Here is a 27,914-nt window from a genome sequence, read left to right on the forward strand (position 1 = left end):
AGCAATGCTTTTTCTTGTGTTTCCCTGTCCTTGAAAAGTACTCAATTCTAACTTCTTGAAAATAATCCATGGTAAAAGGATATACTATAACAGAGCCTGTTTTTATATTACATATAGCTTACTATGACTTTTGAAATGACAAAACTTACACTTAAATAAAATGATAGAATTGATTTAGCATGATCTTTATCTTTAAACTTATTAAACAGTAACTAATTTGCCTCCCAGCTCTCAGCTTGAATCAGACACTGTTAATTACATGAACTCAATTATTAGCCTTTCATATTAACACTTTTGTTTCCTCACTCCTTTGGTATCCTTTGGATCTAATTAAGCGCCCACTCTTTACAGCACAACAGCACAACACTTCCCACTGAATGGATCCTCACAACTCTTCTGCATCTGCTCCCCCCCTTGACAAGGCCTTGAAACGCCTGCAAGGATACAAAATGCTGCTGCTGTTGTTTAGGTACTAAAATGTGAGGTTATCTCAGTAGCTCGCTCCAGTCCCTTTGCTGGCTGTGCAAGATATCTGCTGTAAAAAGTGCTCTTCATGGTCTCTGCCTGTTTGCCACTAAATTAATCTGTTTTCTTTGCACGTCCTTGGCTTCTCTAGCACTGGCATACACTTGTCTTTTATACCATTCCTTTCTATCACTTCAAGTCTCAGTGTTAGAGGAAAAAAGACATTTACTGCAAAAAATAAATTTATTAGATGATCAGAACAAAAAAATGAATTAACTGCTTTACTATCTTGATATCAGCTTCTTTGTAGCTCTAAATATTATTGCAATCATTATTTTAAACAAAATTAAAAATAATCAAATTTTTGGCAAGCACTCCATGTAAAACAGGATGAATTACAGAAAGACCACTGCAGTTTTAGGGGCAGGCATGCAAGGCTAATTTGAGCCCATTTCTCTTTCCAAATATTTCTCCCATCTCTCCAATTCCAAGGATACTACAAAGCAATTAATTTTGATGTCCTTCACACTATGAAAAGGGAAAGCAAAAGTTTTCAGAGAGGAAAAAAATTTCCTCCAGAGTTTTTTCTTCTGCATACTTTGCACTTTACATTGCCTCAAGTGAAATACTTGCCTTTTAGAGCTGTCTTACTATACGCTGTCCTTGTCTCTGTAGGACCTGCTCCCAAGGGCTTTTTTCCGCAGCTACATATGTAAGAGACATGATTTATGTGGTGACCATGAAACACACAATGTACTGCTATTCCCAGGAAGAGAAAAATTAATCCCAAATCTACTCAGTCTTAAGACTATACCTCCCACCAGGACATCCACTGGTTTCACATCTGTCATACTGCTTTGAACTCTCTCATTGGTACTGCTGAGGAGCAGATCAGCACCTGAGCAGTAAAAACTGGGAAAAGTATGGTATGATGGCCAGAAGAGAACAAGGCACAAAGCCCAAACACACGGGAGATTGCTTCAGAAGATGGCGTTCCTTGAGAGGAAACAGCTGGAGACAGAATCATCAGCAGTGCAGTGCTGATGCATCCAAATGAGACTTGACATTACTCAGACTGCTGTGGTCTTCCAATGGACAGCAAGGCTTTTCCTATTTCTTGCAATAAACTAGCTCAGCACAGTGCAAAGCGACTCAGAGTTCATCCAGCAAACCCATAAAGAAAGAGTCCTCTCTGCTATTTTCACGTGCTCTGGCTGCAAATAGTCTGAACAAGGCCCTCCAGGATTTAGGAGTCTGTATGACCCAGACCATGACATCACAGAAAGTAAAATGCAGCTATTACTTGATCCAGTTCTGCCTTGAATTGCCAAAAACATTCGTAACATGCCTCCCAACGTGCCCAAAGAAAAGAACAAGAATTATCTGTTAAAAGATAAAAAGGTATGAATCCAAGTGCAAAACCCAAACCCACCATAAACACAGCACAGAAACTGTACAGTGTTTTGCCTCTCACTTTCTGTGAATGGCACTTCCAAAACAGCAAGAAGAACATCTAGATAATAAAGATATTCAGTTCCTCTTCTAGTTCTGCTATTGGTTTTCTGTATTATTTCAGGAAGTTACTTAAATCCTTTGCATTTCGATCTATTTGCCAGAAAATAAGAATTTTTACCTACTGTATTTCACAGGTTTGTCAAAGCTGCCAACACACCTCAGAAAAGACATATGGAGGTGTAAGTAACTGGAATCACGGTGTACATCTCCTTTCCTTGGTGCCCTGCTTTTGCAGGAGAGGAGAGAACTCTGCTACAGCAACGACCTCCTTGCCAAAACCAGTCTTGAAAGCCACTGGTGAGATGATCGCTGAGAAAGTAATCACAAAACACTCTGTGACTCTCTCCCACTCAGTACCACACAAACTTCTCTCTGTAATCCTAGAGGGATGCGTACCCAGTGTTTCTCCCAGCGTATTTTCATTAGTCAGACTAGATTTTAATTAGACCTGCACACTAAAGGGCTAGCTATCTCTAGTGGTCTGAGAAAGCAGAAAGAGACAACACAGAGAGAAAGGAGCTATTTTGCAACTAGTCTTTATGAAAGCAAAGTTGGCAAAAACCCAGCAAACAGATAAAGTCATGTGGAGTAGGTTAAATAGTTCACCCTGCCTTATTAATTGCATGGCTACTCTCAGGTCCTTGATTTTTAAAACAAACATTTTGAAAAAGTAAATGGGGAAAACAAAAGAGTACAACTGGTTTTTTAATAACATTCTAAGTCCCTGAAAACTCGTTTTTCTCAATTTTCCCCGCTTAATTAAAAGAGTGTTTGCCAAATTGAGATAATATCTCTAATTGTTACAATTTTTAATCTATGCAGCAATTCATAATTTGCTCTTTCTCAGCTGTATCTGTGATTCTGGATACACACTCACGAGCAGCCCTGTAGACTGCATGGACTGTGACTAGAAACACACAAAAACCTCAAATGAATTATCTAACCTAATTTTCACCCTCAAGCTTCCTGTGTTTTGAAAAAAAAATAATTTAGTAATTGTGCTCTGAAAGCAGACTTTGAGGAGAATGTGTCAGCAGTTAGCACTGTGCCCCTAATTAAACCAGTATATTTATAGTCTCTTTAAATTCCCTCTGAAGCTATAATGTAATGCTTCTATATGTCAATTTCCTAGTATACACAAATGTTTTCAAATTATCAGCACTGCCTTGCTGACTACTTAAGATAAGGCCCTCATCTAGCAATGCAAAGGAGACTTCGGCTCTGTCATGCATTAATGAGAAATGGGAGCCATTCACAGAGAGATTTCTGCTTCTCCAGAAAAATCTCTCCTGACTGCATAAATATGGTACCTTTTGTATATTAATTAAAGGGACAGCATCATGAATATATTTTTATTTTCCTTCTTCTGACTTAGTACCTCTTAAACAGCATGTCCTTAATTTTTGTGGCAACACCTTCAAATGCTAATTTAGCTTCCTTTGGTTAAATGCTGCTTTCTGCACTTGAGAGTGCAGAAAGCACATATGAATGAATGTCCTGAAATTTTCATGAAGTTCAGAGAATGAATATTGCTACAATTCAACATCTGAAAGCTTAATTCACTTTCTTGCAATGTTGAGAAAATTTGTCTTGGCAAATGAAAACCCAGCAAACTGTTAAGAGAATGGGGAAACCAAAAGCAGCAGAACATCCTGTATGCCAAACACCAGGAAGATCCACTTGCTGTGTTATTTCTCAGTGTCACTAAAGAGACATCATTTGTCATTACTCAAATCCAGTCAATTCCACTGTTTCACCACAAGCTTGTTCCATCCCCAATCAAGAAAATTATCTTTGTCAGTAGATGCTCCATAAAAGCCAAACATTTCCAAAAAATAACTTAACATCTGAATGTCTCTGTTAAACTCTCTGTAAAATGGATATTTTAGCATTCAATGCAGAGATGCAAATCATATGTAATAATCTGTCTGCCTACACAGCAACACCACAGTACCAAGAGAAAACTCCTATAAAGTCTGTCCTCTTCAGAGCAATCATAAACCACTACCTGAAAATGTGTTTTCAGAAAGAGATGTCTTGATGACGAAGAACAGAAGGTATGTTACGTGACATGTCCTTGCACTTCTAAAATGATTTTTACAGACAAATCAAATGAGCACAGCAGAAATCTGCCTTCCTGCGTGGTTTTAACGTTTTGATGAAGAACAGTATTTTCCAGAGGAAAGGAAGGGGGGCGTTGGTGGGGAAATATGAAAGTAATTTCAGCAGGAGTTTGTGAATAGGGTATTTTTTCATATTAATGAAAACCAGATCATAAAATAGTCTGTGAACTAAGAAATTGGCAGACAATATATTAAAAATTCTATTAAATATACAAAACCACACATAATAGGAATTTACATGTATTTATGTATATAAATAATTACATAAAAACGGTATTAAAAACAATAAGAGTTTTCCCCATCATAAGCTATGCTCAGGATATTGCTTTTGAAACAATAAAAAATAACTCAGGATTCTAAAATGCAGTTCCATAGAACAACAGACTGACAAGGGAAAACAAGTTAAACAAATAATTTTGTATCACAAAGCTATTACATAATGTAAATCTGTGCAATATAGTTTGTCATTTGATTTCAAAGTCATGGGGCACAAGAAGAATGCAACTGTGTTCAGTTTACAAATGTCTCAGGAAAATTTCAAAGCATATACAAAACAGGTGGTATTAATATTACATAAAATTGAGAAAAAAATAACCCACATAATTTTACATGGCAATTCTTTTGAAAGGAAGGTTGGATAACAGTTGTCTTACAGCCTGAGTTGATTTCTTAATTTTCAAGCAATAAATAAGGCCTTCAGGGTTCAAGATCAAGTAATTAATTACTAAATTTATGGAAGGCTCTACTACAAAAATCAATAAATGGTGACTAAAGAAGGCATTATGAATAAAACAACTTCATAATACTGGTGACTCCACTTGAGAGGATGGCAAAATTTTCTACATAACAAGTACATGCCAAATCAATCCATGTCATATAATTTGCATTGAACAAACTATTTAGCATTTTGCACATGATCTCTCTGTTGAGACACCTTAAGTTATCTTCCATTTTTGTGCAAGGCCACATGTAGATACAGGGTTTTTTCTGGATCCTCCACTGTCACTCTTACAGACTGACCCTTTCCTGCAAATATCCACAGCGACATATACTTTTCAGAAGGAGCGAAAAAAACACCTCCATCAGTGAAGATGTAATGGGCTTGAGCAATTAAAAACAAATTCTTGTCAAAGCTAGTGAAATCTATATGAATACTTACATATTGGTTCACACATACATATTAGATCAATAAGTATTTTCTAGATCTCTGGTGAAAGATCAAATGAGAAAGGTGCACAGAAGAGACTGTTGCCTGCTTCATTTAAGGCTCCATTCGAAAGAAATGAACAAGTCAATCCACCACCACTTATAGGGAAATAACTGAAAAAGCAGGTTATTCTGGCTAATGATTGGGAATCAGATGTTGTGTAGTATGAAAAACTGACAGGTAGTACATTTAAACAGAATTACCCAGACAAAGACATTCAGGGTAGGGAACATCTTGGGAGCTAACAGGTTGGCTAAAAAGGATGCAGAGATTACAGTGAATCACGAGGTAAGCACAAGCTTTAATCTCATACAATTACCACTGTATTACAGATATTACGAATGCTAAAACAGCCTGCCTAAGGAGACAGTGGAATTAACACGGAAGGACAATTTAAAGACAGGTCTGATCAGCATCTGTTAAGCATGATAAGGACAGCTGAATCTGTCTTGGGGCAAAGGAGGCATCAGGTGATTTCTCAAAATTATAATACAAAACCAAGGTAAATTCCATGAAATAGGACAGCACTTAAAATAGGTTTGGTAACACACCTTCAACCACAATAAAAAAACTCAAGATTCAACAGAGAAGAATTAAAGAAACCATTTATGTGAAAGGCTGAAAGGAAACAACAGGTAATCTGCTATAAGCCCAATGGTGATGTCTTGCCCTAATTATACCCCTTTTACTGTCAACAAAGGCCGATACAGAATAATGCTTGTTTTAGAAATGTAAATAGTTTCAATCAGAATAATCTCAATGGATCACTAAGAAGAGAAAATCAATTGTGTTCACACTATTTAGGGAAAATAATAATATTTCCTGTTGCATGTAGCATGGATATAGAGGAAAACACAGTTTGTTTCCCACCATACTTTGCTATGCTTCCCCTGAAAGTGACTTTTGGCAAAATGCCATCTCCTTCAACTTCATTGCAGACCTCAGATGTTCTGTATCATTCACTCAGACAAAACGTCTTCCTGCTTTCCTTTCCTTTCCTTTCCATTTGCTGACTGAACTATGGTCTGGAAGGTATTTCTATTTTTGTAATTTTAAAAAGCAAAAGAAATGCGTTTAGGATGCAAACCTTAGGGACACTCCCTAAGGAGTGCCCTTCCACTGCTCCAAGTGAAGCTATGATAAAGAAGATACCTTCTGTATTCTTGGGTTTTTCACTGAACTTCTGCAGTTTATTCTTAAACATTAACAGTTTTAATTCCCTCTGTCATTTTGTGAAGCTGAACTAAGACAGGGCTAAAGTCAATTTTATTCTTTTGTCCCTAGGTGTTTTCAGGTGTATAAAACACTCTAAGAAAAAACCTATTAAACCTTTCCATGACTTTGATCTTCAATTCTTTCATTTCTCTTTTCTCATTAGTTTCATCTTGGAGCTTGCAAAGGTCCAGAGCAACCTATTTGTAGCGGCAGTCAGAACCTTGACTGTGGCTCACCATTTCTCCTGCAGTACCTATAATGAAAAGGTCAAAACGGCTATTCAAAATCTCCTCCTTTGACCTTGTGCCTCATCAAATCATGCTTGCATTATGGCCAGTGACCATGACAGATTCACAGAGAAAGAGTGCACTGGTCAGTGAAGACGTTTCTAGCAAGAAGTGCCAACCATTCTAGCTCTAAGTAACATTTTTTGTGCCTTAAAATGACCAGTTGTGCTATGTTACTGTGGTTTTTTTAGTTATTACTTATTATCACAAGTTATGTTGCACTATTGCAATATTCTGGCCCATGCAGACAGTTCAGGACTCACATAAGCACAAGAATCTTGCTGCCTTCCAGCTCTTTTCACCCTTTGCAGCCACAAGAGTGCGTAACATGTTCTTCTTTACTCCAGCTTAGTTTTCTAGTGACCTACTCACCCAGCCTTCTAACACTTCACTCCTTACCCTCGCAAGGAAGCAATGACCAAACCTCCTTTGTTCCCTTCTTCCACCTGACATGTAGTCAAAAGTAGCAAATGCACTGAGAAGTGCCAGCTCCTGGGGCACCTGCTCCTGATGCTCTCGGACTCCTTACCCCACACTTTTTGCCCCAAAGTTGAGGCTTCTTCTTTGAGCACTTAACATTTCCTGTGCCTCAAAGAACCCAAAATCCAAACAAAACCTAGAAGAGTGGAAAAAACTGAGCAGGAAGCCCTGAAAAAGACAAGTCCACGTGCCAACAAAAGTTACATTTACCTTTCCTCCTAATGTCTTTTTCTACCTTCAGACCAAAATTTCAGCTAGAAAACTTGATGGCTACTTAGTTTCTGTAAAAATTGTTTATCTTATCCAACATGTAAAATACTGAAAAGAATGTATTTAATTTGCCTATCTACATGTTTTTAACAACGTGTGTTCCATATCTAAATATGCCCTGTCATTCAGTCATGGAAAGCTTTATGAGGTATTTCATATTTCCATGTTACTAAAGACAAGTGTAGAGTTGATGCAATTCTTAGTGTTACTCCATTCCCACTGTTTAAAGAAAATTTGAAGAACATTAACATTTCTTAGCAAATTAAGATGACTGCTACAAAACATCTGTATATATTTCAAGAGCAAAGGTGTGAGTTTACAGGTACCACCTGCAATTCAACAGCCACAAAAACACTAATCCACTAAGGCTAAACATAACTCAGCTCAAAAGGAGGAAAACCAAAGAAATGCTCATCCAGCCTAGCATTAAGCTAGTCTTGCTGTTCACTTGAGAGGCTACTCAAAGAAAAAGAGATCAAGGGAGATAATTCTTCCACTATTGTCTCTCCTACAAACAAAACATTATCCAAACTAATTATGGAGTAAAAAAAAGCAATCAAGAAAAATAAATTTGAATTTTGCTAGAGTGTCAGTAGTTTAGTTCCTTTTTTAAGTATCATTCTGATGTGAAGTAACCAAAATATATAAAATTATTTAAAACATATGAATATAATTATATTATTATTTATTTTACATATAAATGTAGAATATAAAAATTTAAAAAGTGTCAAAAAACATTGGGCTAATATTCACATTCCTACTCCATTCCTGTTGAACCATGTTTAAAATATTTGAAGTTTTTAACCTGCAAGTTAAAAAGAAGAGATTCACTAACTTTGTGAGATGCCTACCTGGAAGATGAGACATTGCTATTCCCATTGCTACACCAGGAACTATTTAGATATGTGAACACGGTTGATGAACAGATAAGGTTAAGACAGAATATTAAATTGCAAAGCACTGTGCTTCAAGATAAGGGTTAAATAAATTTCCTCAGGCAGAGTGAAGAACCAAACTTTGCTTTTCTACAGCAGTGGATCAAACCACCACCTCCTACTACTTTGCACATCATGCCCTTCATCTCACACTTTCCCACAGGTGTTCAAAATGAAGTATCTCATTTAGGGTTTAACAAGAGCATCTTTATCAGTCATCACCAATTGACATTATGCCAGTGAAATTAACACGTTGAAGAAACCAACAGTCTCTTCCACAGCACCTCTGCATTTCTATTATCCTTGCCATATGTCAGACAATTATTTCAAGTAGAGGCAGGATGGTAGGAAGGAGAGATGGCTGGCAGCCAGCTACTGACCAAGAGGACTAGACTCTTCATCAGACCTCCACATTCCACTGCAAAGGGAAGTTGCCAGACCAGGAACACTGTACAGTCTGGCACAATTTTGAAGTTTTGTGTTTTTAAAAGTGTGGTCTAATGGACTGGATTTGAGGTTTGAGCTGCAGGGCACCCATAGTGTCTATCGTGCACTGCTTCACCAGCCATGATTTATTTACACCTACACTGAGGTACACCTCTGGGTATTATTACCTTGTTCTGAATTTACTATAAATTTCAGGTTACTCTGTTGCGAATTTAGCTTCAGAGGAGGAATTAGGGCATTACACAGCTAAATCCTCAGCAGCAGCTGAATCTCAGGGAGGTGAGGCCAAATAGGCATAATGATACTAAAATTACCAGCTTCAAAGGACACAACAAAGGCTAATTAATGTTTTAAAGGGTTTTGAGGGAGAAAGTGCACAAAGGAGAAATAAAACTATTTGGTGAGCTTCTGTGTAGGCTAGCAACTGAAGGCTCCAATTATGTAGCTTTCAACAGTTAATCACATGAACAAAATAAAGCTACTCTGATGATTGACTTCCTTCTTACTTTCATTTGTGGGACTTTCAGCACCTGGCACATGCTTCAAAACTTTAAAATCTCTCTCTTTTGTCAAAATGGACTTCAACTGCACCTTAATCTTTTCTGTGCTACCATGACCCTGAGATTAGCTCAGTTGGTTAAAGCCTGGTGCCAAAAAAAACCAACAAACAAACCACCAAAGTTGTGAGATCAATCCCTTTATGGACTGTTCACTTAAGAGTTGCACTTGATGATCCTTGTGGATCTCTTCCAACTCAGAAGACTCTGATTCTGTGATCTGTGGACACACCAAGACAGAAAGTACCGAGAAACCTGAATTATGTGCCTCTGGAAAGGGGAGATGGACTTCTTTCAAATACTGTTTATCAGCCTGTTTTATCTTAAAGAAGCTGTCAAATTCTGACTTTTGCTATCTTTTTATCTTCTAATTTATCTGGATGTCTTATGAATAAAGTCTTATATGATGAAAAGCTTGTCTCTTTTTCCACATCTATAACCATTGATTCACTATGATGCTATTCCTATCACCTTTACAGCCTTAAATGCATCCAGGTACACAATTCTTCTGCCACTAGTTTCACATGAATTATAAATCAAACAATTGTAACTGTGGTCTTATCTGGAACTTCAACAGCAACAGGCAAAAGATACTGACATAAACAAAAAATTACCAGTATGTGTTTCATAATGAGCTTATGAATTCCAAATTTTGCTAATAATTTCAAGTCTTTCTTCTTTCATTAGTTTCTAATCCATGACTGATTTTATTCATCATGCCCACAAGCAATGCAAGAAGTTAATCCCTCTGATAAGGAGTTGAAATGGAATTCTTTTGAATATATTGCCCATTCATTTTCATATGTATGTTTTTACAGGATTTTTGCCTTTCCCAACTCTATTTGCTTGAACAACCAAAGAAGCCATAGAATCAGGGAAAATCTGGATGTCGTAATCCCAGATTACTTTGTTCTCTTATGTAAAATAAAACTGCAATCTAAACCACTGGGGAAAACTTAAAAATATAAATCAAGAGGGATATGACATATGGGAGTCAGGGAGCGGGATTTCCAGCTGATCGCCATTCCTTTTTATTATTTTGTGGAAAACAGATAGATCATTCACCAAAGAAATCAAGTCTCTTCAAACTGCTTGAGTTCTCCTTCAAACACAAAATTCACAGAGCATCTTGTTTGAAATGGAGCATTTCTCTATGTGCTTCAGGCAGCACTGCTGAAACAGGAAACCTACACAACACTGAGAGAAGATAAAGCATGGAAAGATCAAAGAAGAGTAGCTGTGGAGCATCAGAATCTACATGAAGAGCAGGGGCCAGGCCATCCGAAGAGAAAAAAAAAGGAATCAGTCCCTTTGAATTCACAGATGGAGCCCTGCTTTCCTCTGGGCATCTTTGTTGGAAGTGTCCTTCTGCTGCAGAGAAACAGACATTCCAAAACACATCCAGATGTGCAGCAATACTCACGATGTGTTTTTCATTCTCCTCACAACATGCTCTTGATTTATGAGTGATTAAAACCTGTTTGTTTTCCCTAATGATCTGCAAGGCTGTTATGGTTCCCACAATTAATATTTTTCAACTAACCTCAAGGTATCTATCTTGAGCAATATCCTTATTATTCCTTGAGGACACACTGTGGTGTTTCCCTACCTGGGGACTTAGAAGAAGCACAAGTAAGTGCTACAATTAGTTGACATTTGAAGTTGCTTCCAGCTGTCTTCAACACACAAAGATGGACTGGTGAGCAGTGGCTGGGGAACCACAGAAGGAGAGCACAGAGAGGCACCCTGGGGAGTCAAGCTGACGCTATGCAAAGACTGAGGAGTAATCTTAACAGAAGACAATACATCTTTTAGGTTCATTCCTCTGTTGGTTTGGCTGCTATCACATTACGAAAGTCTGACACTTCTAACGCAGCCAATACACATTGCTGTCCTTCCCAGAGTAATGCCACTCAGCTGGGTATCTTGGAAACCTAGTAATATGTGAATGGCAAGTTGGGCTGCACATCAGAGAAACTGTTCACCACAGAGTTTTGGTTGGTTTGAGTTAATTTGGTTTGTTTTTGTTTTTCTGGTTGTTTTGTTGCTTTTTTTCCCTTCCGAGATGCACCTTCTTAAACGGCAATTTAATTTGCTCTCTTTTTAAACAATTGTATCCATTGCAATGAAATTTACTAGCGTGATGCTGTACATTTCCAGTTTTGCTATCACTTTTAAATTCTAAGGAGAGAAAGGAAAAAAAAAGCCACAAAGGGAGCTAGTTAGTCAATCAATTACCCCTTCCCTCTAGTCCTCAGGCTCCAATGAGATTAAATCACAGAGTTAATACAAATCTAGTTTGTCAGTTCCACCAGATCTGTGCTGTTTCTGGTGAGCACAGTAAGAATATATTCAACTGATCTGAGGTTCAAAGTAAAATTCCTGCTGTATGTATAGAGGCAAGAAAATGATTATAAATTACATTAGAAGATTAAGAATACCTAAAAAAACACTTATAAAGCTAAAGAGAATTTTTCTCCTCCACAATTACCAGATTGCCAGAAGTGAGTTATCCTTTCTATTTATTAAATAAATATTGTTTTGTTTATAACAGTATTACAGCTCAGAAAAAAAACAAACAAAAAACAATTCTCTTTGACAACCTATTTTTCCTGTAACACTGACATAATCAAAAATACTTTAAAAGACCAGAAGTATTAAACAGAAGATCCTACTCCAAAAAGCAAGGATCCTCCAGAAGTATGAAAGGAAAATAAGGTCATCCAAACCATCACAGCTGCAAAGTCCGCTGAGTCTCCAGCCTATAACTGAACATATTATTGCCTAAGGGATTATTCATAAATGGCCTTCCAACAAAAACAGTGGTGAGACTGCAGGAGATCATTAGATTGCAGAAAGTGGAGAGATTTTTACTTAGTCTGCTAGTATTAAGTGAACTAAGAACTGTTTAAGAATGGTATTCACTTTGCTGCATATGGAACAAGCCTTGCTTTGTTTTCATGTTTAATGCTAGCTCTATATTTAAATGCCTTTGCTGCCTTGGTGTGTGATATGAGACACTAAAAATAGCCTGTCTGTTCCAGAATTTCCATTATGTCTACCTTTGAAAAGCTCCATTAATGATGAAAATGTCACTACGAATTTAACTTATGAAGATAAGCCTAAAATACTGAGAGACTGAGACTGTACACACAGTAAATCTTCATTACGTATTTTCTGTGTGAATCTACTTTATGTACCTCATATTCAGTCTAAATCCCCCCTAGTTCAATCTATACTGGGGAAAAAAACGTAAAATGATGCTTGAAAGCTCACACTTTTTACTGCTACATTTTCTGTGCGTGTGCCCAATAAGGCCTGGAGACTTTAAAAAAATTAGGAAATCTTATCTCTGCTCTCTCCAGCTTTTTTTTTTTGCCTTTTTTTTTTTTTTTGTGCTGTAGATACCTTTTTAATTAAACTCAGATGTTGTTTATACTTTGGAGGGCCTCTTGCAGCCAGCAAGACAAAACAAAACAGTGGGATCCTGTTCCACTGAGATACAGAAGTGTCCTCTCAGGACAAATGGTAACAGCAGCCAGTACTGAATTTGCAAAGAGGTGATCATTTCATAGCAGGAATAAGCAGTCTATTCTAGGATCCTGAAATATTAATTAAGATGCGAAGAATGGTGGACATGACTAGTGTCAGCTATAGAGCAGACACAGGCACACTCCACAAACACGTTCAGCATCCCAGCTGCAGTTTTGGTGGCTAACTCCCTTGAAGATTTTTAAATATACATCAATCCCTGACTACAACTGTTCCATGTGTTTTAGTATGCTTCAGCAAAGGCTGGCTGGTTTCTCAAATGGCCTGCTGATACTGCCAACCAGACAAATGCACCTCCAAAGAGGAAAAATCATTATTACTCTATCACTCAGATTACTAATTATTCTACTTTTGCTGCTTTTCCTCCCCTTTTTCTTGCTGGACATACCATTTATATGTGATGACATTACCTAGATGGTCAACTCCATCTGTAATCAAACTACTGGTTGATGCTCAACCATGCATTAAAACCATGCACAGACAAGACTTAGGAAAACTACATGGATGTTGGAAGTAGGACAAGAAACTTATGATGGTTTTATGTTAGTTTCTATTTTCTGGATTTGCCTGTGTACATGTGCAGGTACTGTAAAAACACAGGGGATTAGGCAAGGTAATTTTGCCTAATACATTCATTGTACTTTACCACAGTGTACAGAGAGATATTCTGAACACTTCCCCTTCTACACAATGAAATTAATTGCATAAATGTGGGGAAAAAGTATACTACTATGCCATTTAGCTTTTCAGTAGCATTAATTTTATATAATTTGCAAGACAAAAGACGGCTGCAACTTCTCAGTGCCCCAACTGCAGCTGTCAGAGTCCATCAGAAAACCTCAAGCCGTTCTTTGACTTCAAGACCATCAGCTACAATACAGACCTTGGCAGCAGCAGTTAGCTGGCCACTGTTGGTGATAGACGAGACAACAGAATGCAGTTTGCTCTTTCACAGCTAAGTCAATGCTGTCCTGCTGACAGGCAAGGCAAAACTGCTTTTGTCAATGGGCCAGGCAGATATGGCCAGGCAGATATGACCCAGAGACACAAAGGAGGCAGGTCATCAAATGGTTTGTGTTGAAATGCATCTTCAAGATCATCTAGGTCCAACCTCACTGCAATGGGGTTGCTCAAAGCCCCATCTGACCTGGCTTTGAACACTTCCAGGGATGGGACACCCACAGCTTCTCTTCCAGTGTCTCACCCCTATCACTACATGCCCTTGTAAAAAGTGCCTCTCCAGCTCTCTCGTAGCCCCCTTTAGCTAGTAGAAGGCTGCAGTGAAGTCCCCCTGGAACCTTTTCTTCTCCAGGCTGAACAAACACAGTTCTCTCACACGTTTCCTGTGCTGGGGACCCCAAAACGGGATGTAGAGTAGAGTAGAAGGGAAGAATCTTGACCCTTGACCTGCTGGCCACACTCCGTTTGATGCAGCCCAGGATCTTGTTGGCTTTCTGGGCTGTGAGCACACACTGAAAGTCATGTCAAGTTCTTCATCTACCAACACTCCTAAGACTTTATCCCCAGAGCTGCTCTTCATTTGCTCTCTTCCCATCCTATACCTGTGCTGAGGATTGCCTCAGCCTATGTGCTGGACCTTGTACTTGGCCTTTTTGAATTTCATGAGACCTGACAGGCCCATGTCTCAAGCCTGTCCAGCCCTTCTGGATGGCATCCCTTCCCTCCAGCATGTTGACCACTCCACTCAGCTTGCTGAAGGTGCACTCGATCCCACTCTTCCTGTCACCAGCAAAGATGTTAAGCAGCATCAATCCAAACAGGGATCCCTAAGGAACACCACTTGTCACTGATCTCCATTTGGATATTGAGCCATTGGAGTGTGGCCATCCAGCCAACTCCTTATACACCTGAGTGGTTCATCCATCTAATTCACATCTCTCCAATTTAAAGACAAGGATGTCATGTGAACAGTTAGAAAATACCATCCTCACAGAGTCACTTCTCCAGCCATAACTGTATTTTAGCTGATGTTCACCTCAATACTACCAGTGATACATTTATCATGGGCCTAAAAATCCACTATATCTATTCCACCTGCAGTTTTTCCTCAGCCAAAAGCCCACATGGTGTACAGGAATAGGCCAAATGCTAGGAAATGTGGGCAACTCCCATGCTGCTCACAAACACTAGTGTCCAAACCCAAGCACATTCTCCATTACAAAAACACAGACAAAATTCCAAACACAGAAAGCACTTACTGTGTTTAGGGACAACTAACAATCCTTGACAGCATTACCATTTGGAAAAATATTCTGGGTTCAGCTCCATCTGCATCCACTGTTTTGTTACAAGATATGTTGCTTTTCCAAACAATTTTACCAAGTGATTTTTTAAAAAGTTCAACTTCAGAGCAGGATATCTAGACTGAAATGGCCATGGTCTGATAGGAAAGGCTGGAGAGCTGATTAGAAAGTACAATATGCAATCAAGATATCAACACTTGCACCCAAATAGCTTAAAATTATTTCAAAGGGTACAGAAGCAGCAATAAACAGTTCATATTTCTGTCCTTCCAGTGGACATGCTACAAAGGGCAATCTGGGCGAGCCGGTGCTAAATACACGTTACTGCCAAAGCTCTGCCAGCTCAGGCATGTCTTTGTTATTACACTGCTGCTCTTGACAGGGCCTCTCTGTGCAGGGCTTAGAGGACGCTTTGATTCCTGGGGTGACCTGCTCTTTCTCTTTGTTCAGAGCATTCAGTGAAAGCAGCAACCTAACCTTGGCCTTTTATGCTTCTCCTAAGTATTATTATGCACTCAATACTGCATTTTCATATGGATTCAGTAACTGTCACTCCAGTAAACCCCTGAAAACCTGCAATAATACTCCATGCATGTCAGCTCTGTTCTGTTCACTTCACTAAAGACAGGGAGAAGACCATTGGGGAGGGGAGGAAGAACTGATACACTGCCAACCTCCAGCTCTGGCACAGCCCCACTGCTGGGAAGAGAGGGTGTAGAGACAGCACTGCCCTCTTCATCCCTGCTGGAAGAGCAGTGTATGGTCAGGCTAGACTAACAGACCAACAATACTGGTACATAATAATTTTGGAGCTGCATATATTTGTTACCTGGTACATTTTTTTCTGCTATCATAGCACACCCACGATGTGCATTGGGCTCAAATCCTCCAGAATTACTTCCCATTCACTATGCCCGAACATCGAGGTGTATAGACAGGAGAAACACCACAACAAGTGACTCACTCTTCTGTTCATTGCCCTAAAATCACATTCTGGTCTACGTGGCCATTTCCTCTTCCCTGTGTAGCTAAGTCAAGCTTGCCTGTTTATTGATGAGAGCAAGTTTCAGCTGCAGTCAGCACTGTTTGGATGTGGTTGTTGGGCAAGTGAGGTAGTATCTACAGTCTCATATGTTATCAGCAGAATGGCTATCTTATGTCTTGAAACTATTATAGAGTGACAGATGTAGCAAAAATGGAGCACTAATTTAATTTTCAATTGTATTGTCTTCTCTCTGACCTGACAGTTCAAGAAGTCATCACTAGACCACTAGAGTAAGCAAATTCAGTATCAGAGATGTTGAAGAGAAATCTCCAGGCTGTTTTTCACACTGCTGCTTTCTCTGACTATAGCTTCTCTGGAGTAGAATCAATCACTCGGTGGTCTGTCTTTGGTTAGCTCACATCTATTTAAACCAGTGTGAAGATCTGCACCTTTGATGTGAGTTAATTAAGCTCACATGGCTTTCTCCAGCCTGGCTTCTGCAGCTTCGGAAGCCAAGGGAGCCAAATTAGGCCCATCTGTCTAAATGGAAGGGGTTCTCTCCCACCATAAGGCACACTCCATTACCCAGCACAGGAGCCGCCTTCCAAGAGCACCAGCAAAGGGGGTTTCATTGCTGCCAACAGCTACCAAGAATACTAGGCCTGCCAGGCATGGGGGTTTTCATGAGAACCACAGTTCTGTGCCATCAGCTTCTCTGCACAGAAGCCTCAAGGGTCTGTCTACAAAAGAATTTCCTGCAACAGCCTTTTGTTTAACCCTTGGAACTTCTTGGCAGCAACAGATCTGCAAAAAAATTTGCCTTTTTTTCTATTTAAAAATAGAGAAGAAACTAACAAACTTCAGTAGGGCAGAGGATGACTCCCTGCCTTGATTCTGCAGCCATTAATTGTGCAACTGAAGTTTGTAGCCTCTACGGACTCTGAAAGCCTCTCAGTTGGTATCCCAAAAAGAAAGTAGCCTTAAATAATCCAGGTACAGCTGTTACCGAGGCGCTCTCAAGGACTTGTGCCTGTGCCCGGCAAGAAGAGCTGGGAGATTCAGAACTGAACTGTCAGAAAAGACAGTTTCAATAAGATCTACTGGTATCCGTGGGGAGGCTATCGAAAAGGTGTGTGGCATGAGAACAATAGACAATAAATTGCCATGGGGAGGGTCCCACAGAATATTAATTTAAAACAGAAATTTGCTATGAAGATAGCAAAGCAGTATTAAAGCCTTCTCAGAGATGGTGCAATGACCGTCCCTGGAGGTGTTCAAACTCAATTAGATAAAGCCCTGAGAAACCTGGTTTGAATTCAGTGCTGACACTGCTTTGAGCTGAATGCTGGATTAGGGACCTCCTGAAGTCTCTTCCATCCTGAAAGGCTCTATGACCCCATATCACCTGCTACAGGTTCTATAATGCATAAAATGATGGAAAGGGGTTTGCAGAACTTCTGACATTTGGGGGCCCAGAACCAGTATTTGTACCCTGGACTTTAAAGAAGCACCTCTTTACAGTTTGTACAGTGTGACTGAAAACCCGCACAGTTTGATTGTGCTCACACTGTGAGCATCTTGGAGCAAGGAAATGATGCTTTTGTCAGACAGTATCTTGCCTTCAAGAGTTGAGGATTGCAACCAAATGTATGCAAGCAAGAAGTGCTCTAATTAAAGAAGAAATATGAAATGCAGACTCCAAGGCTTAATGAATCATAAAAAATACCTTGAAAAAACCTAATCCAGCTAATTGAGTTGGCTGAAACGTTTGTATGCGTGAACACAATCACGTAGTTATTTCCCTGGGTAGAATTCTTCGAGCTGTAATATTGATTCTTCATCTGGAGCATGAATGGTAATTATTTGCTAATAAAGTTGTAGCTTTTCTACATACCAAATCAAGGTCTTGGGAAACCCTCCGCTTGCGCAGCTCTTCCATCCTCTCACACACATCTGTGAAGCAGGTGTTGTAGTAGTCTGCATACTGCTGTGCCAGATCATCAATATTTCCCAGTGACCCGTCCTACAGGGAAGACAAAGGAAACAGATTAATCAATTTTAAAATTCTAATTTAAAGGTAGTATCACAACTATGAAGGAAAACCCCATTGCCCTCGCAGCACATCGTGCTCAGGTCATCCTCTCCATCCTTATTCCAGAGCACACTAACAAGAACAGCTGGGAATTTCAGTACCAAAACTGCTCCTCACAATCAGGTGGGACTTTGTTAATTCCTTCAGAGAGAAAGAAGGCAGGGAGAACAATGCACAGCAGTGGAACAACACATCCTTAGGCACTATCTGCCTCAATTCCCTTCCACCAGCATATACTCAAATTGCACCTGGTTCTTCCAAGCAGCAGCTTGCTCTTCCAAGAGCGAGTCATTACACACATTTCACTGACCTTACCAAGAGTAGGCCTGCTTTGTGACAACGACTAACTGCAACTAAAACCATTTCATTTCTTGCCAATACACCAAATCAGCCAGACTGCAAACAATGACACCCACAAAGACACTCGGCCAGCTGGTCTTTTAAAATGTACTGGAGGCGGCAACATGGCTTGCTGAGTCCCAAATGTCTGATTTGCAGGGCAGGATTGCTACACTGCTAATAAAATGGCTATAGACAGAAATCTAATTAACAATCTGTTAATTACAGTCCAAATTCATACTTTAAAATTATGAATTAAGAAAACGAGACCAAAACAATAGAAAGACTGAATTTCAAGTGTCATGAGAAACCTTTCTAAAAATCAGATATGTATACTGTACCTGTGAAGTGAGGGGGTGGGCAGGTACAATATACACACACTGAAGATAGGTCCAAAAGATGGGATGGAGTAATCTTGTGTCCCTGTTTGTCTAACTTATGAAAGAGCATGTATGTTACTGCGTGCATTCTTTAAAAGGTAACAATCTGCTCTCTGTGCCTATCTTGCGAGAAGGACAAGAACACATTGCAGACTATTATTTCATTGCTGCTGTTCATAGATGCACTCATATAAACATAAAATTATGTCATGATTATTAAGAGAAAGCTAAGCAATAGAGAAATAATGTAAAAATAATTGTACTAATAATATACATAAATTGCAAGGTTGAGTTATAGCATACGAGCTAGGAGGAACTCTTAATTATAACCACACCTTACTGAAGCTGTTGTTACTTGGAAATAAGCATGTGGCTCCACTCTCAGGGTTCTGGACTATGCTGAAGAGGTAGGTTTGCTCTAATGAAGTATCACTTCTGCATAACTGGAAAAAACATTCCAGTTTAAATAAAAGTGAAAGCCTATTAAATCTCAGAGTTTGTGAAAACTACTTTCTACTCTTTTAAAATGTAATTCCACAGGCAGAACAGTTATCTCCTGAAACTTTTGCGGACTCCTCAGCAACTTTTGCAGAATTCACATTCCCAAAATTTGGAACAGCTTGCATTTTCTCAACACTAGTATGTTCAGTACAGGTGGAAAACAATTTGCATGTCACTTGTTGGAGCAGGAGAAACAAAATAACTATACTAAGTACATGTCTAAACTTTCTCCCCTGCCTCTGTACTTAACATATTTTTTTACTGTAGTTCCGATCTCTCAGCCTGACCTCATAGGAGATGTTTCAAGCATTAAAAGATTGGGGATACAAATACACTTCAGCGAACTTCAGACTTTCCAGAGCTTTGGACAAAAAACTTCCTGTGCTGCTAAGTAAATGTATAGTTTACATGGGAAAAAGCCACCACCTTTGAGAACACAACAGTGCTACCCTGCCTTTCTACAGGAGCTCACAGCAGAAGCCTATGCCTTCCTCCAACCATCTCCTTGACATCCATCACCTCCCAACAAGCTGGGGAAGAAACCTGGACTCTCGTGTGTCTGTACCACATGTTCAACAAATCTCCCTGTGCAACTGGACACTCCCCTGGTGCCTGAGTATGTGCTTTCTGGTCCCACATGGACTACATGCTGCTTTCAGTGTTTAAACACACAGTAGGAATATCCAGGGCTGCACTGCTGGAGAAAAAAATGAACACCAAACTGAAAAGGCAACCCCAAAACTTAACCTTTATTTGCTCACTTTTGTGGGCAGTAGGAGAACCTATATGACTTTCACAGAGATGACATGGACATCTGAATCCCAGTCACTCAATCATAACAAACATCCCTCTCAAAGGGTTATCAAAAATTCCCACTTTGGAGTATCTTCCTCAGCCAGTCTGTTTATTCCTTGATAAACTTTGCAAGTTAAGAACATCGAAGGTGAAAACAATAACGATATAAGAGCAACACACGGAAGCATCATTTTACTAGAACAATATGAAAATTGCCTATCAGTCCATCTCCTCTCACAATCCTGGAAACTATACATTCCATAAAGTTAACCTGATCCAAAATACACATAACATTCTAACTTTCGAAGGTAATTCATGACTTTGAAAAATTGCCTGAAAAACTCCAAATCCAAACCTACCACGTGAACTTTAGCTTAGCTGAGAGCCAGACAGAGCTGAGGATCTCAGCATGCTCCAGTGCTCCTCTCCACACCTCCTCAGACACATGGTCACATACCATTTGCAGGATAGCAATGGCACTGCCAGTGGATCAAACACAGCTTAACAAGTGCTCATTTTTCACTTGTGCTGGCATGAAGTTCACTGTGCTATTTTTAAAGGTAGCCTCCACAAGGCTGAAGGCTGACTGTCCCTAGAACATAATTAGCTTGATTGCAGCACCCCAATTAAAGCTCGCAGAACGTGGGTGGCCCCACTGCCAGTGAGCACGTGGCTACAAAGAAAGGCTTATTCACAAGTGACCCAGTCCACCAGTGCTGCCGTGGCCAGAGGAGCAGAGCTGCAGGCACCAGCCAGTAGGGATTGCTGGCAGTGCTCAGGGCTTGCATGAGGGGGGCTATGCTGCAAATGAAAACAAGCTTAATGTCCAGAAAAAGATGAAGGAACAGAAGAAATCCCACAAGATCTTAGAGAGGAGAATAGCCAGCTGACTCGCATACTCCTTACAGCCCTGCCACACGCTTTTGCTGGGCTACCAGACTGAGGGCAGCTGCAGCTTTATGTAGTTGCCATTCTGCAAAGGCCACGTGCATCCTCCTCACTAGATGTGGACAGCTTTGGGGTAAGTAAGACCTAGTGGTGATTTTCACAGGTTTAGTCAAATGTGGAGTGCCATTTTAGTTTCACAGGTAGAAAAAAGCACATAGTCATTTGATACAAAAAATAAGCCAATGTAATTTATAATAAGCCTTCAATCATCATGTATCACTATGTCCCATTTTGATATAGATGGGTTGCATATTTGAGACAGCTTATGTGAGCAATGAAAAAATGTATAGCTTTCAAATTGATTCTTACTGATCTATCTGTAATTCAGAAGCCTCTCAAATGCTCTCAACTGTCAGTAACATTTTTAAAATCAAAACCTCATAATAAACTCTCTCATTTTGTAATAAATTGATCAGTTAAAAAAAGCACTAACATGAAGAGTGTTTTACACCAATTGTGTTTATTACCATGCAAACTGCAATGTTCCCACTGTATAATCCCATAGATTTTCCCTGGTGGAAAAAAATTGTGAGCAATACAAGTATCAAGCGGGAAAACCATTCTCCAAACACTTTATTGGTAAAAAGTTACAACGTGTTTCCCTTAAGATTTCACTAATGCACAAAGCCTTCCACAAAATAGTTTGATAGCCAGGAAAGTACACAACCCATTATTTATAAAGGGTTAAATGTAAAATGAAGATTTAGAAGTCTAATGAAAACAGAAGTTATCTCAGATTTCTATTTTCAGTTGTGTTCCTAAATTTCCATTTTATAATGCATGCATGCAACATTTTCTGGCATCATAAAACACAGAGCAAAATGATGAATTGCCCTGAAATTCCCAGAGAATTAGTTCTGATATGCATGTGAATACCAAAGGAATCCATTGGGATTCCTGTTAATGGAGTGACTACAAAGAAAAGTTGGAACGATTCGGCACTTATTATAAAGTTAGAATTTATCGGTCACTGCACATCAGTTATTTTAACGCCTTGGCAGAATCCTTTGTATTTGACATCTGAAAGTGCAAAATAGAAAAATGTTTTGCTAGAGAGCTCTGCTGGCTGTAAAATTAAGCAAAAATACATTCATATTTTAATAGTACAATAAAATAAAACCACTAATAGCTAAGGAGGAATAACAGACTTTGCTAAGTAATGAATATATTTGATGAACCTGCATGTGTACCTAAATATTAGGTAATAGCAGTGCCTGCATACTTTCTTCATACATTTCTATGCAGCATAAGATTTTTAGAAAAATCTCCCAAAAATACAACTATTTTACTCTGTATTTTTCTGTCTCAGAATCTGAAAAATGTGTTACAAAACTGCATATTCCAGTATATCCTCCTCCTATTCTGGCAGATTTTAGCAATGTCAGGAAAGAGGTCTTGACTACTGGATATATGTGCTCACTTCTCCTGGGTGAAATTCACATAACTGCATGCATCTCAGAAATGTAAAAAGATGTGGATGCTACAAGCCTGTTTGTTCAGAGAGACAGATGGGTCTCCATCTGCACATGGCAATGCAGGTTATAGTACATAATGCAACTATTCAAGTTCAAAACTTAAAAGCCACTGCAGCTATGGCCACAGCACATGCATAAGCTGAGATTTTAGGAATAGGTCAGAAACTGGGAGGAAGACAATCTGACTTTTTTCCTATTAAAGTATAAATGAACATGGAAGCAGCACTGGCAAAGGGAAGGATCTCTTTCACAACATGTAGCAATCGTGCCCTGGCAAAGACACATTTTTTGACCTTTACAGGCTAAGATGGGAAAAATCCATTTCCATGCCTGAAACACAGGACTACTGTGTGGAGAGTCACTGTAAACATTAGCAGCTTATTTCTGGCAGTTAGATTTTAACAGAGACTCCTACTAAAAATTTGTGGAACATGACCTTGCATTTCAGTAATACCTTTGGTCTGGATAGCTCTAAGAAGTACATAAATGAAAGCCAGAACGTGGGCCAGAGCAAACAGGCTTGTTTGGGGAGGGGAAACGGGTAAGAGGGAGGAGAGGGACAAAAAAAGCAGTGAAATGAGAACATCTACAGCAGGAAAACATATTTGTGCCTAATAAACACCCTGTTTTTAACAGGCCGTCATATACATGGCACACATCCTACGAGATGTTTAAAATTGAGCAGTATTAGCTTAGTTAGAAAGCAAGGAATTATCAGATTTTCATGGGAAACTTTTACTAAGATGTCACCCCTTTTCTCATAAAAGCTTGGAAACTTCACATCCTTCCCCAAGTGACCTTGGACTTGTGGCAGAACTCCCTGCATTCCAAAATATACTAACACCTGAATTCAGGCTACAGTTGATTAATTTGAGACACTGTATTCCAGGTTCCTTCACAGTTCTTTCTATGAAGGCAGATTGAAATCAGATCCAAACCTTTTCCAAATAGATGAGTTAAACCTGCATCCACCTCTTTGGCCAGAGCTCGTGTCTCAGTTTATTACAGTAATACACAGTGAGGACAGGCATCTGTAGGAAAACCTGCAGAGCTCCATTATAATTCTATCTATCTGTTACACATTTCTGACCCTCTTACCTGTCCCTCGCTACCAATGTTTTTCTGCTAGGAATAGGGCTGATGTTTTGCCTTCTGGCACAGCTTCAAAATGCTTGCATTAAAAATGAACCCAACAAGCTGCTAGAGAAATATTCTCTTCTATTCCTAGGGCTCAGCAAGGACAATCTTACATTCAGCAGAGTTAACAATTCCACTATCCATGCACTGACAGGTTCAAAGCCTGTCTTGACAGTCAGCAGGGTCAGAAATGTGAATGAGACAGAACTGCAAGGCCAGGCAACCAGCGCTTGCCTTGATATTCAGAAGAAGGCATAAAATACTTAGCGTACAAGTCATGACATTTTTATATTGAGAACAGCTATTTTTGAGGATGCTGAAAAGTTGTCATGGTTCCCTTGACCTCTCTATAGCCAGACGCTGTGAGAACAAAAAGAACATACAGACCAGACTGATTCAATAGACTTTCCATTAATTTTTATGGCATCTGAGGGTTGAGTCATTAAACTATGTGGCTTTGCAGACAGAGTTACAAAAATAGATGTGATACTACTGTGTCAAGCTCTCTGTAGCATGGTTAAAACTGTTAAAGATTCTGTACAATAAGCAGAAAGCACAATGGTATACTTTGATATCAAAGACTTTGCAGCAGTTATCTGAAATAACTGATACAACCCACTGAGTAAAGAGCACAATCACTCTAGATCCAAATAATTCATACTAAACCAAAGTTACGTTTTTATATATATATATATATATATATATATATATATATATAAAACTTTGCCCTATCTTTACATCAAAAAAACCTCTTACTTCTTTTCAAAATTCTGCAAATAAAGTGTTTCTTTCAACAGTAGCACCACAGCCTTTTTTTCCCCCCCTCTTTTTACTGCAAAGCCCCAAAGTCTTTGTCAAGAAGGTATAAGAAAGCATCTCTGGAAAAACATTTTGAATGTGATTTCTGCTTTTCCCTCTGTAAATTAAAATAAATTTAAAAGCACACTACTGGGATCCCTCTCTGTGGCTTACAACCAAGAAGTTATCTCTGGAAAAAAAAAAAAATATATGCATGCTAACAAAAAAAGTTACATCTATGCAAATGTACATTCCAACATACTTAAAACGTTGGTATTTATCACAAGTAGAACTAGGTCTTGACAGACAAGAATATATGCAAATTTTATTCATGAAAGTTTGTTCAAAGCACTCTTAATGTCCAGCTTCCTTAATAACAGTGTATTATCTTGTGTCCTTCTTTCCCTGAGGTGCTCTGCACTAAGTTCATCAAAATGTAACTCAAAACCCTTGTCTGCTCTGACACCTAAAAAGCCACCACCATCCACCAGACTGGTCAGCAGTTAGCTACAAATTGCCACTGTCAGCTTGTAAAGCAGAACAAGTCAACTCCTTAAGCTATGTAATAGCTGCATCTGACATCATCTCTCATTAGTTTTGTCTCCCTTGCTCTCACTGCCTCTTCCTTTTGCACACTCTACTGAGACTTTTTCCTCAAATTGAGTGAAAATTTGTCACTTCATGTGCACCAGCTGCAGTGGGTTCTGGCCTTAGACTTGGAGCAGAAGCAAATGGTAAACAAATGAATGGCAAGGGTTAAGAAATGTACATATATCTGATAAAAGCACCATTAAGGAGATGGAGGTGAATTTCTTGTTTCAGATTTGGGAAATTTAGCATATATTACGGGAGTGGCTTCATGTCTGAGATAAGTTAGGGTCTAATGAAAAGGAAATGCAAAAGGCAAACATCTAAAGTAGATGATGAAATAAATATTTTAGCGAGTTAGCCATATCAGCTGCAATAGTGAAGGAGGTCTCATTAAAGCTCTTTTCCTTATATTTAGTAGTAGCACAGTCTCACAAAACCGAATCCTCTGTGATGTATGGGACTACAAAACTGAAGTGTGAGTAATCATTAAAAGAGTAGTCTGAAAAAATCTAAACCGAAAACATGTAAAGAAAAAATATTTGGATATTTAAAGGCAAAACAAACTCAGTAGTCAACAGTATCTCGGGACAAGTGTGTAAGCTCAGTAAGTCTTGTTTACAGTATTTCCCCAAGTTGTTAAAGTTGCTCAGAGAAAGCAAACTTCGGTAATGGTTATGTGCTAGTTTTACTAACAGAACTACTTTTCCAAGTGTCAAGGCAGGAGAGAATGACTGCCTTTAAATTGAACTGTGCTATGCTTTTCCTCTGGACAGTTTGGCAGAAGGAAGACATACCTTGTCCAAAAGAAGGAAAGTTCACTCAAAAAAACTTCTCATCCTTCTTTCTCTGTTCCCCCTACCCCTCCAGTGTACTATCATGCACTCCTTGCTGCTTTACTTTGAGAGCCAGGCCCAGGATCCTGGGCAGGTTCCTATGGACAGCAGTTTCCCCCAGCTCACGGAAACCCAGCAGTACTGGCTTTGGAGATGCACCAGTAAGGGAGAACACTCCAGGATTTCCCTCATTTCTTACCACGCCAGCAGCTAAATCCTGCCTGGGACCTTCCCCCCAACTACAACTGCTGAAGGGGAAAGGAAAGAGCACAGTCCTCTCCCACTCAGCAGCACTGGGAAAGCCCAGCAGGGATGCAGAATCCCACGTTTCTCATGGCTGGATGAACCTATTACCTCATCTGCACTTAGACGGCAAGAGCTGCAGGGCAACACAGCACCTTGCATCACCCAGCCCAGCAGTGAGCATCCCAGCGCTTAGAAATGCTGCTCTTAGGAAGCTGGGTGACAGCAGGCACAATTACTTAGTCCCACTTGTACCATTTTGGATGCTGACGTCTAAGAGGAAGTGTTACCCATGTTAAGATTTCATAAAGGGCAAAGGAAATCTCAAATGTCTGCCTTCACTTCAAACTGTTTTTAAGAAGCATGAAAAAACCCTGCTCTGCACACCAAGGCATGACAGGATCGCTCCTCTTTTTTGGGAGTAGGTATGGAAATCAGCAATCCTGGTTGAGGTGCCCAGCAGCACAGGGCACTGCATGCCCCAGAGATGCAGCCCTTGATTTACTGTTGCAAGTGCAGAGGGCAGGCCAGCTGCCAGCGGTGGAAAGCCAGAATGCTGATGTTTAAACTGCTTTCTCAGACTGTGATATTTTTCTGGCTTTCCCTGCTAGATCTCCAGCAGCTTGCAGCCTAGAGGATATACCCAACACTTCTACATAAGCAGGGACTAACCTCGTCTTTGCTCCTACCGCTTCCTGACAGGATGTCTTTTACCAGGAAAGGAAACAACTGTAATTGAGCATGGCAGCAATCCATGTTTCCCCCTGTAATCTTAGCAGCAGAAGAAATGGTTTCCTGTAGCTCCCATAAGTGAGCTGTGCCCAGGCTCTCCTCCATCAGTGCTGCTCATCCTGCCTGCCTGTGCTATCCCTGCAAACTCCCACACCTGCAGAAACCACGTGCTCTGCGCTGCCACAGAGGTGTAGCACTAATAAACTAGCTTAAATAGACACCCCACATTCATACAAATCTGAAAACAGAGAGGCTGACTCTGCCCTGAAGCACTTCAGTGAAGATTCAGCTTTTGACTCTTAACAGATGTATGGCACTGTTACCACAATCTCAACCACTGCAGGTAGCCTACCGATGAACTAAATATAATACTGCTCATGCCAAACTTCTTGGTGCTGGGCTCAGGCTTTTCACTGCCCTAACTACGCTTCCTCAAGTCTCTTTGGAGAGTGTTTTATTTAGGAACAGTAAAGCACAGTTATCAAGGGTTTCAGTTAATTTAATTAAGTTGAATACAATTACACTCCAGTGGGTCTTAAAAATGAAGAATCTATTTAAATATTACTTAGATGCACATCTTTTAAGTACCACATATTGCACAGAACTTCATGTTCATATCAATTAGGGATATCAACCTAGCAAAAAGAACTCTATTGCTTGCCAGCTTATAATCCTTTCCACTCTGGGATTCTGTATTTTATTTACTCATTTCTCTTTATCTGTGTACAGTGAAGAAGGGCTTTTTGCA

The 27,914-nt window shown here is 39.6% G+C and overlaps 1 protein-coding gene across 5 annotated transcripts in view; it reads right to left on the bottom strand.

Moving 5' to 3' along the window:
- The window catches only part of LOC106858495 (SAM and SH3 domain-containing protein 1), a 523,779-nt gene that overhangs the window by 76,962 nt on the left and 418,903 nt on the right, over window positions 1-27,914 (bottom strand). For all 5 annotated transcript variants that reach the window (XM_088161582.1, XM_088161583.1, XM_088161585.1 and 2 more), the window contains one exon: window positions 18,197-18,325. In XM_088161582.1, the coding sequence (XP_088017708.1) occupies window positions 18,197-18,325 (129 nt within the window). The remainder of the gene's footprint in view (window positions 1-18,196; window positions 18,326-27,914) is intronic.

This window comes from Sturnus vulgaris, chromosome 3 (assembly GCF_052056855.1).
Source record: "Sturnus vulgaris isolate bStuVul1 chromosome 3, bStuVul1.hap1, whole genome shotgun sequence".
Lineage (NCBI taxonomy): Eukaryota > Metazoa > Chordata > Aves > Passeriformes > Sturnidae > Sturnus > Sturnus vulgaris.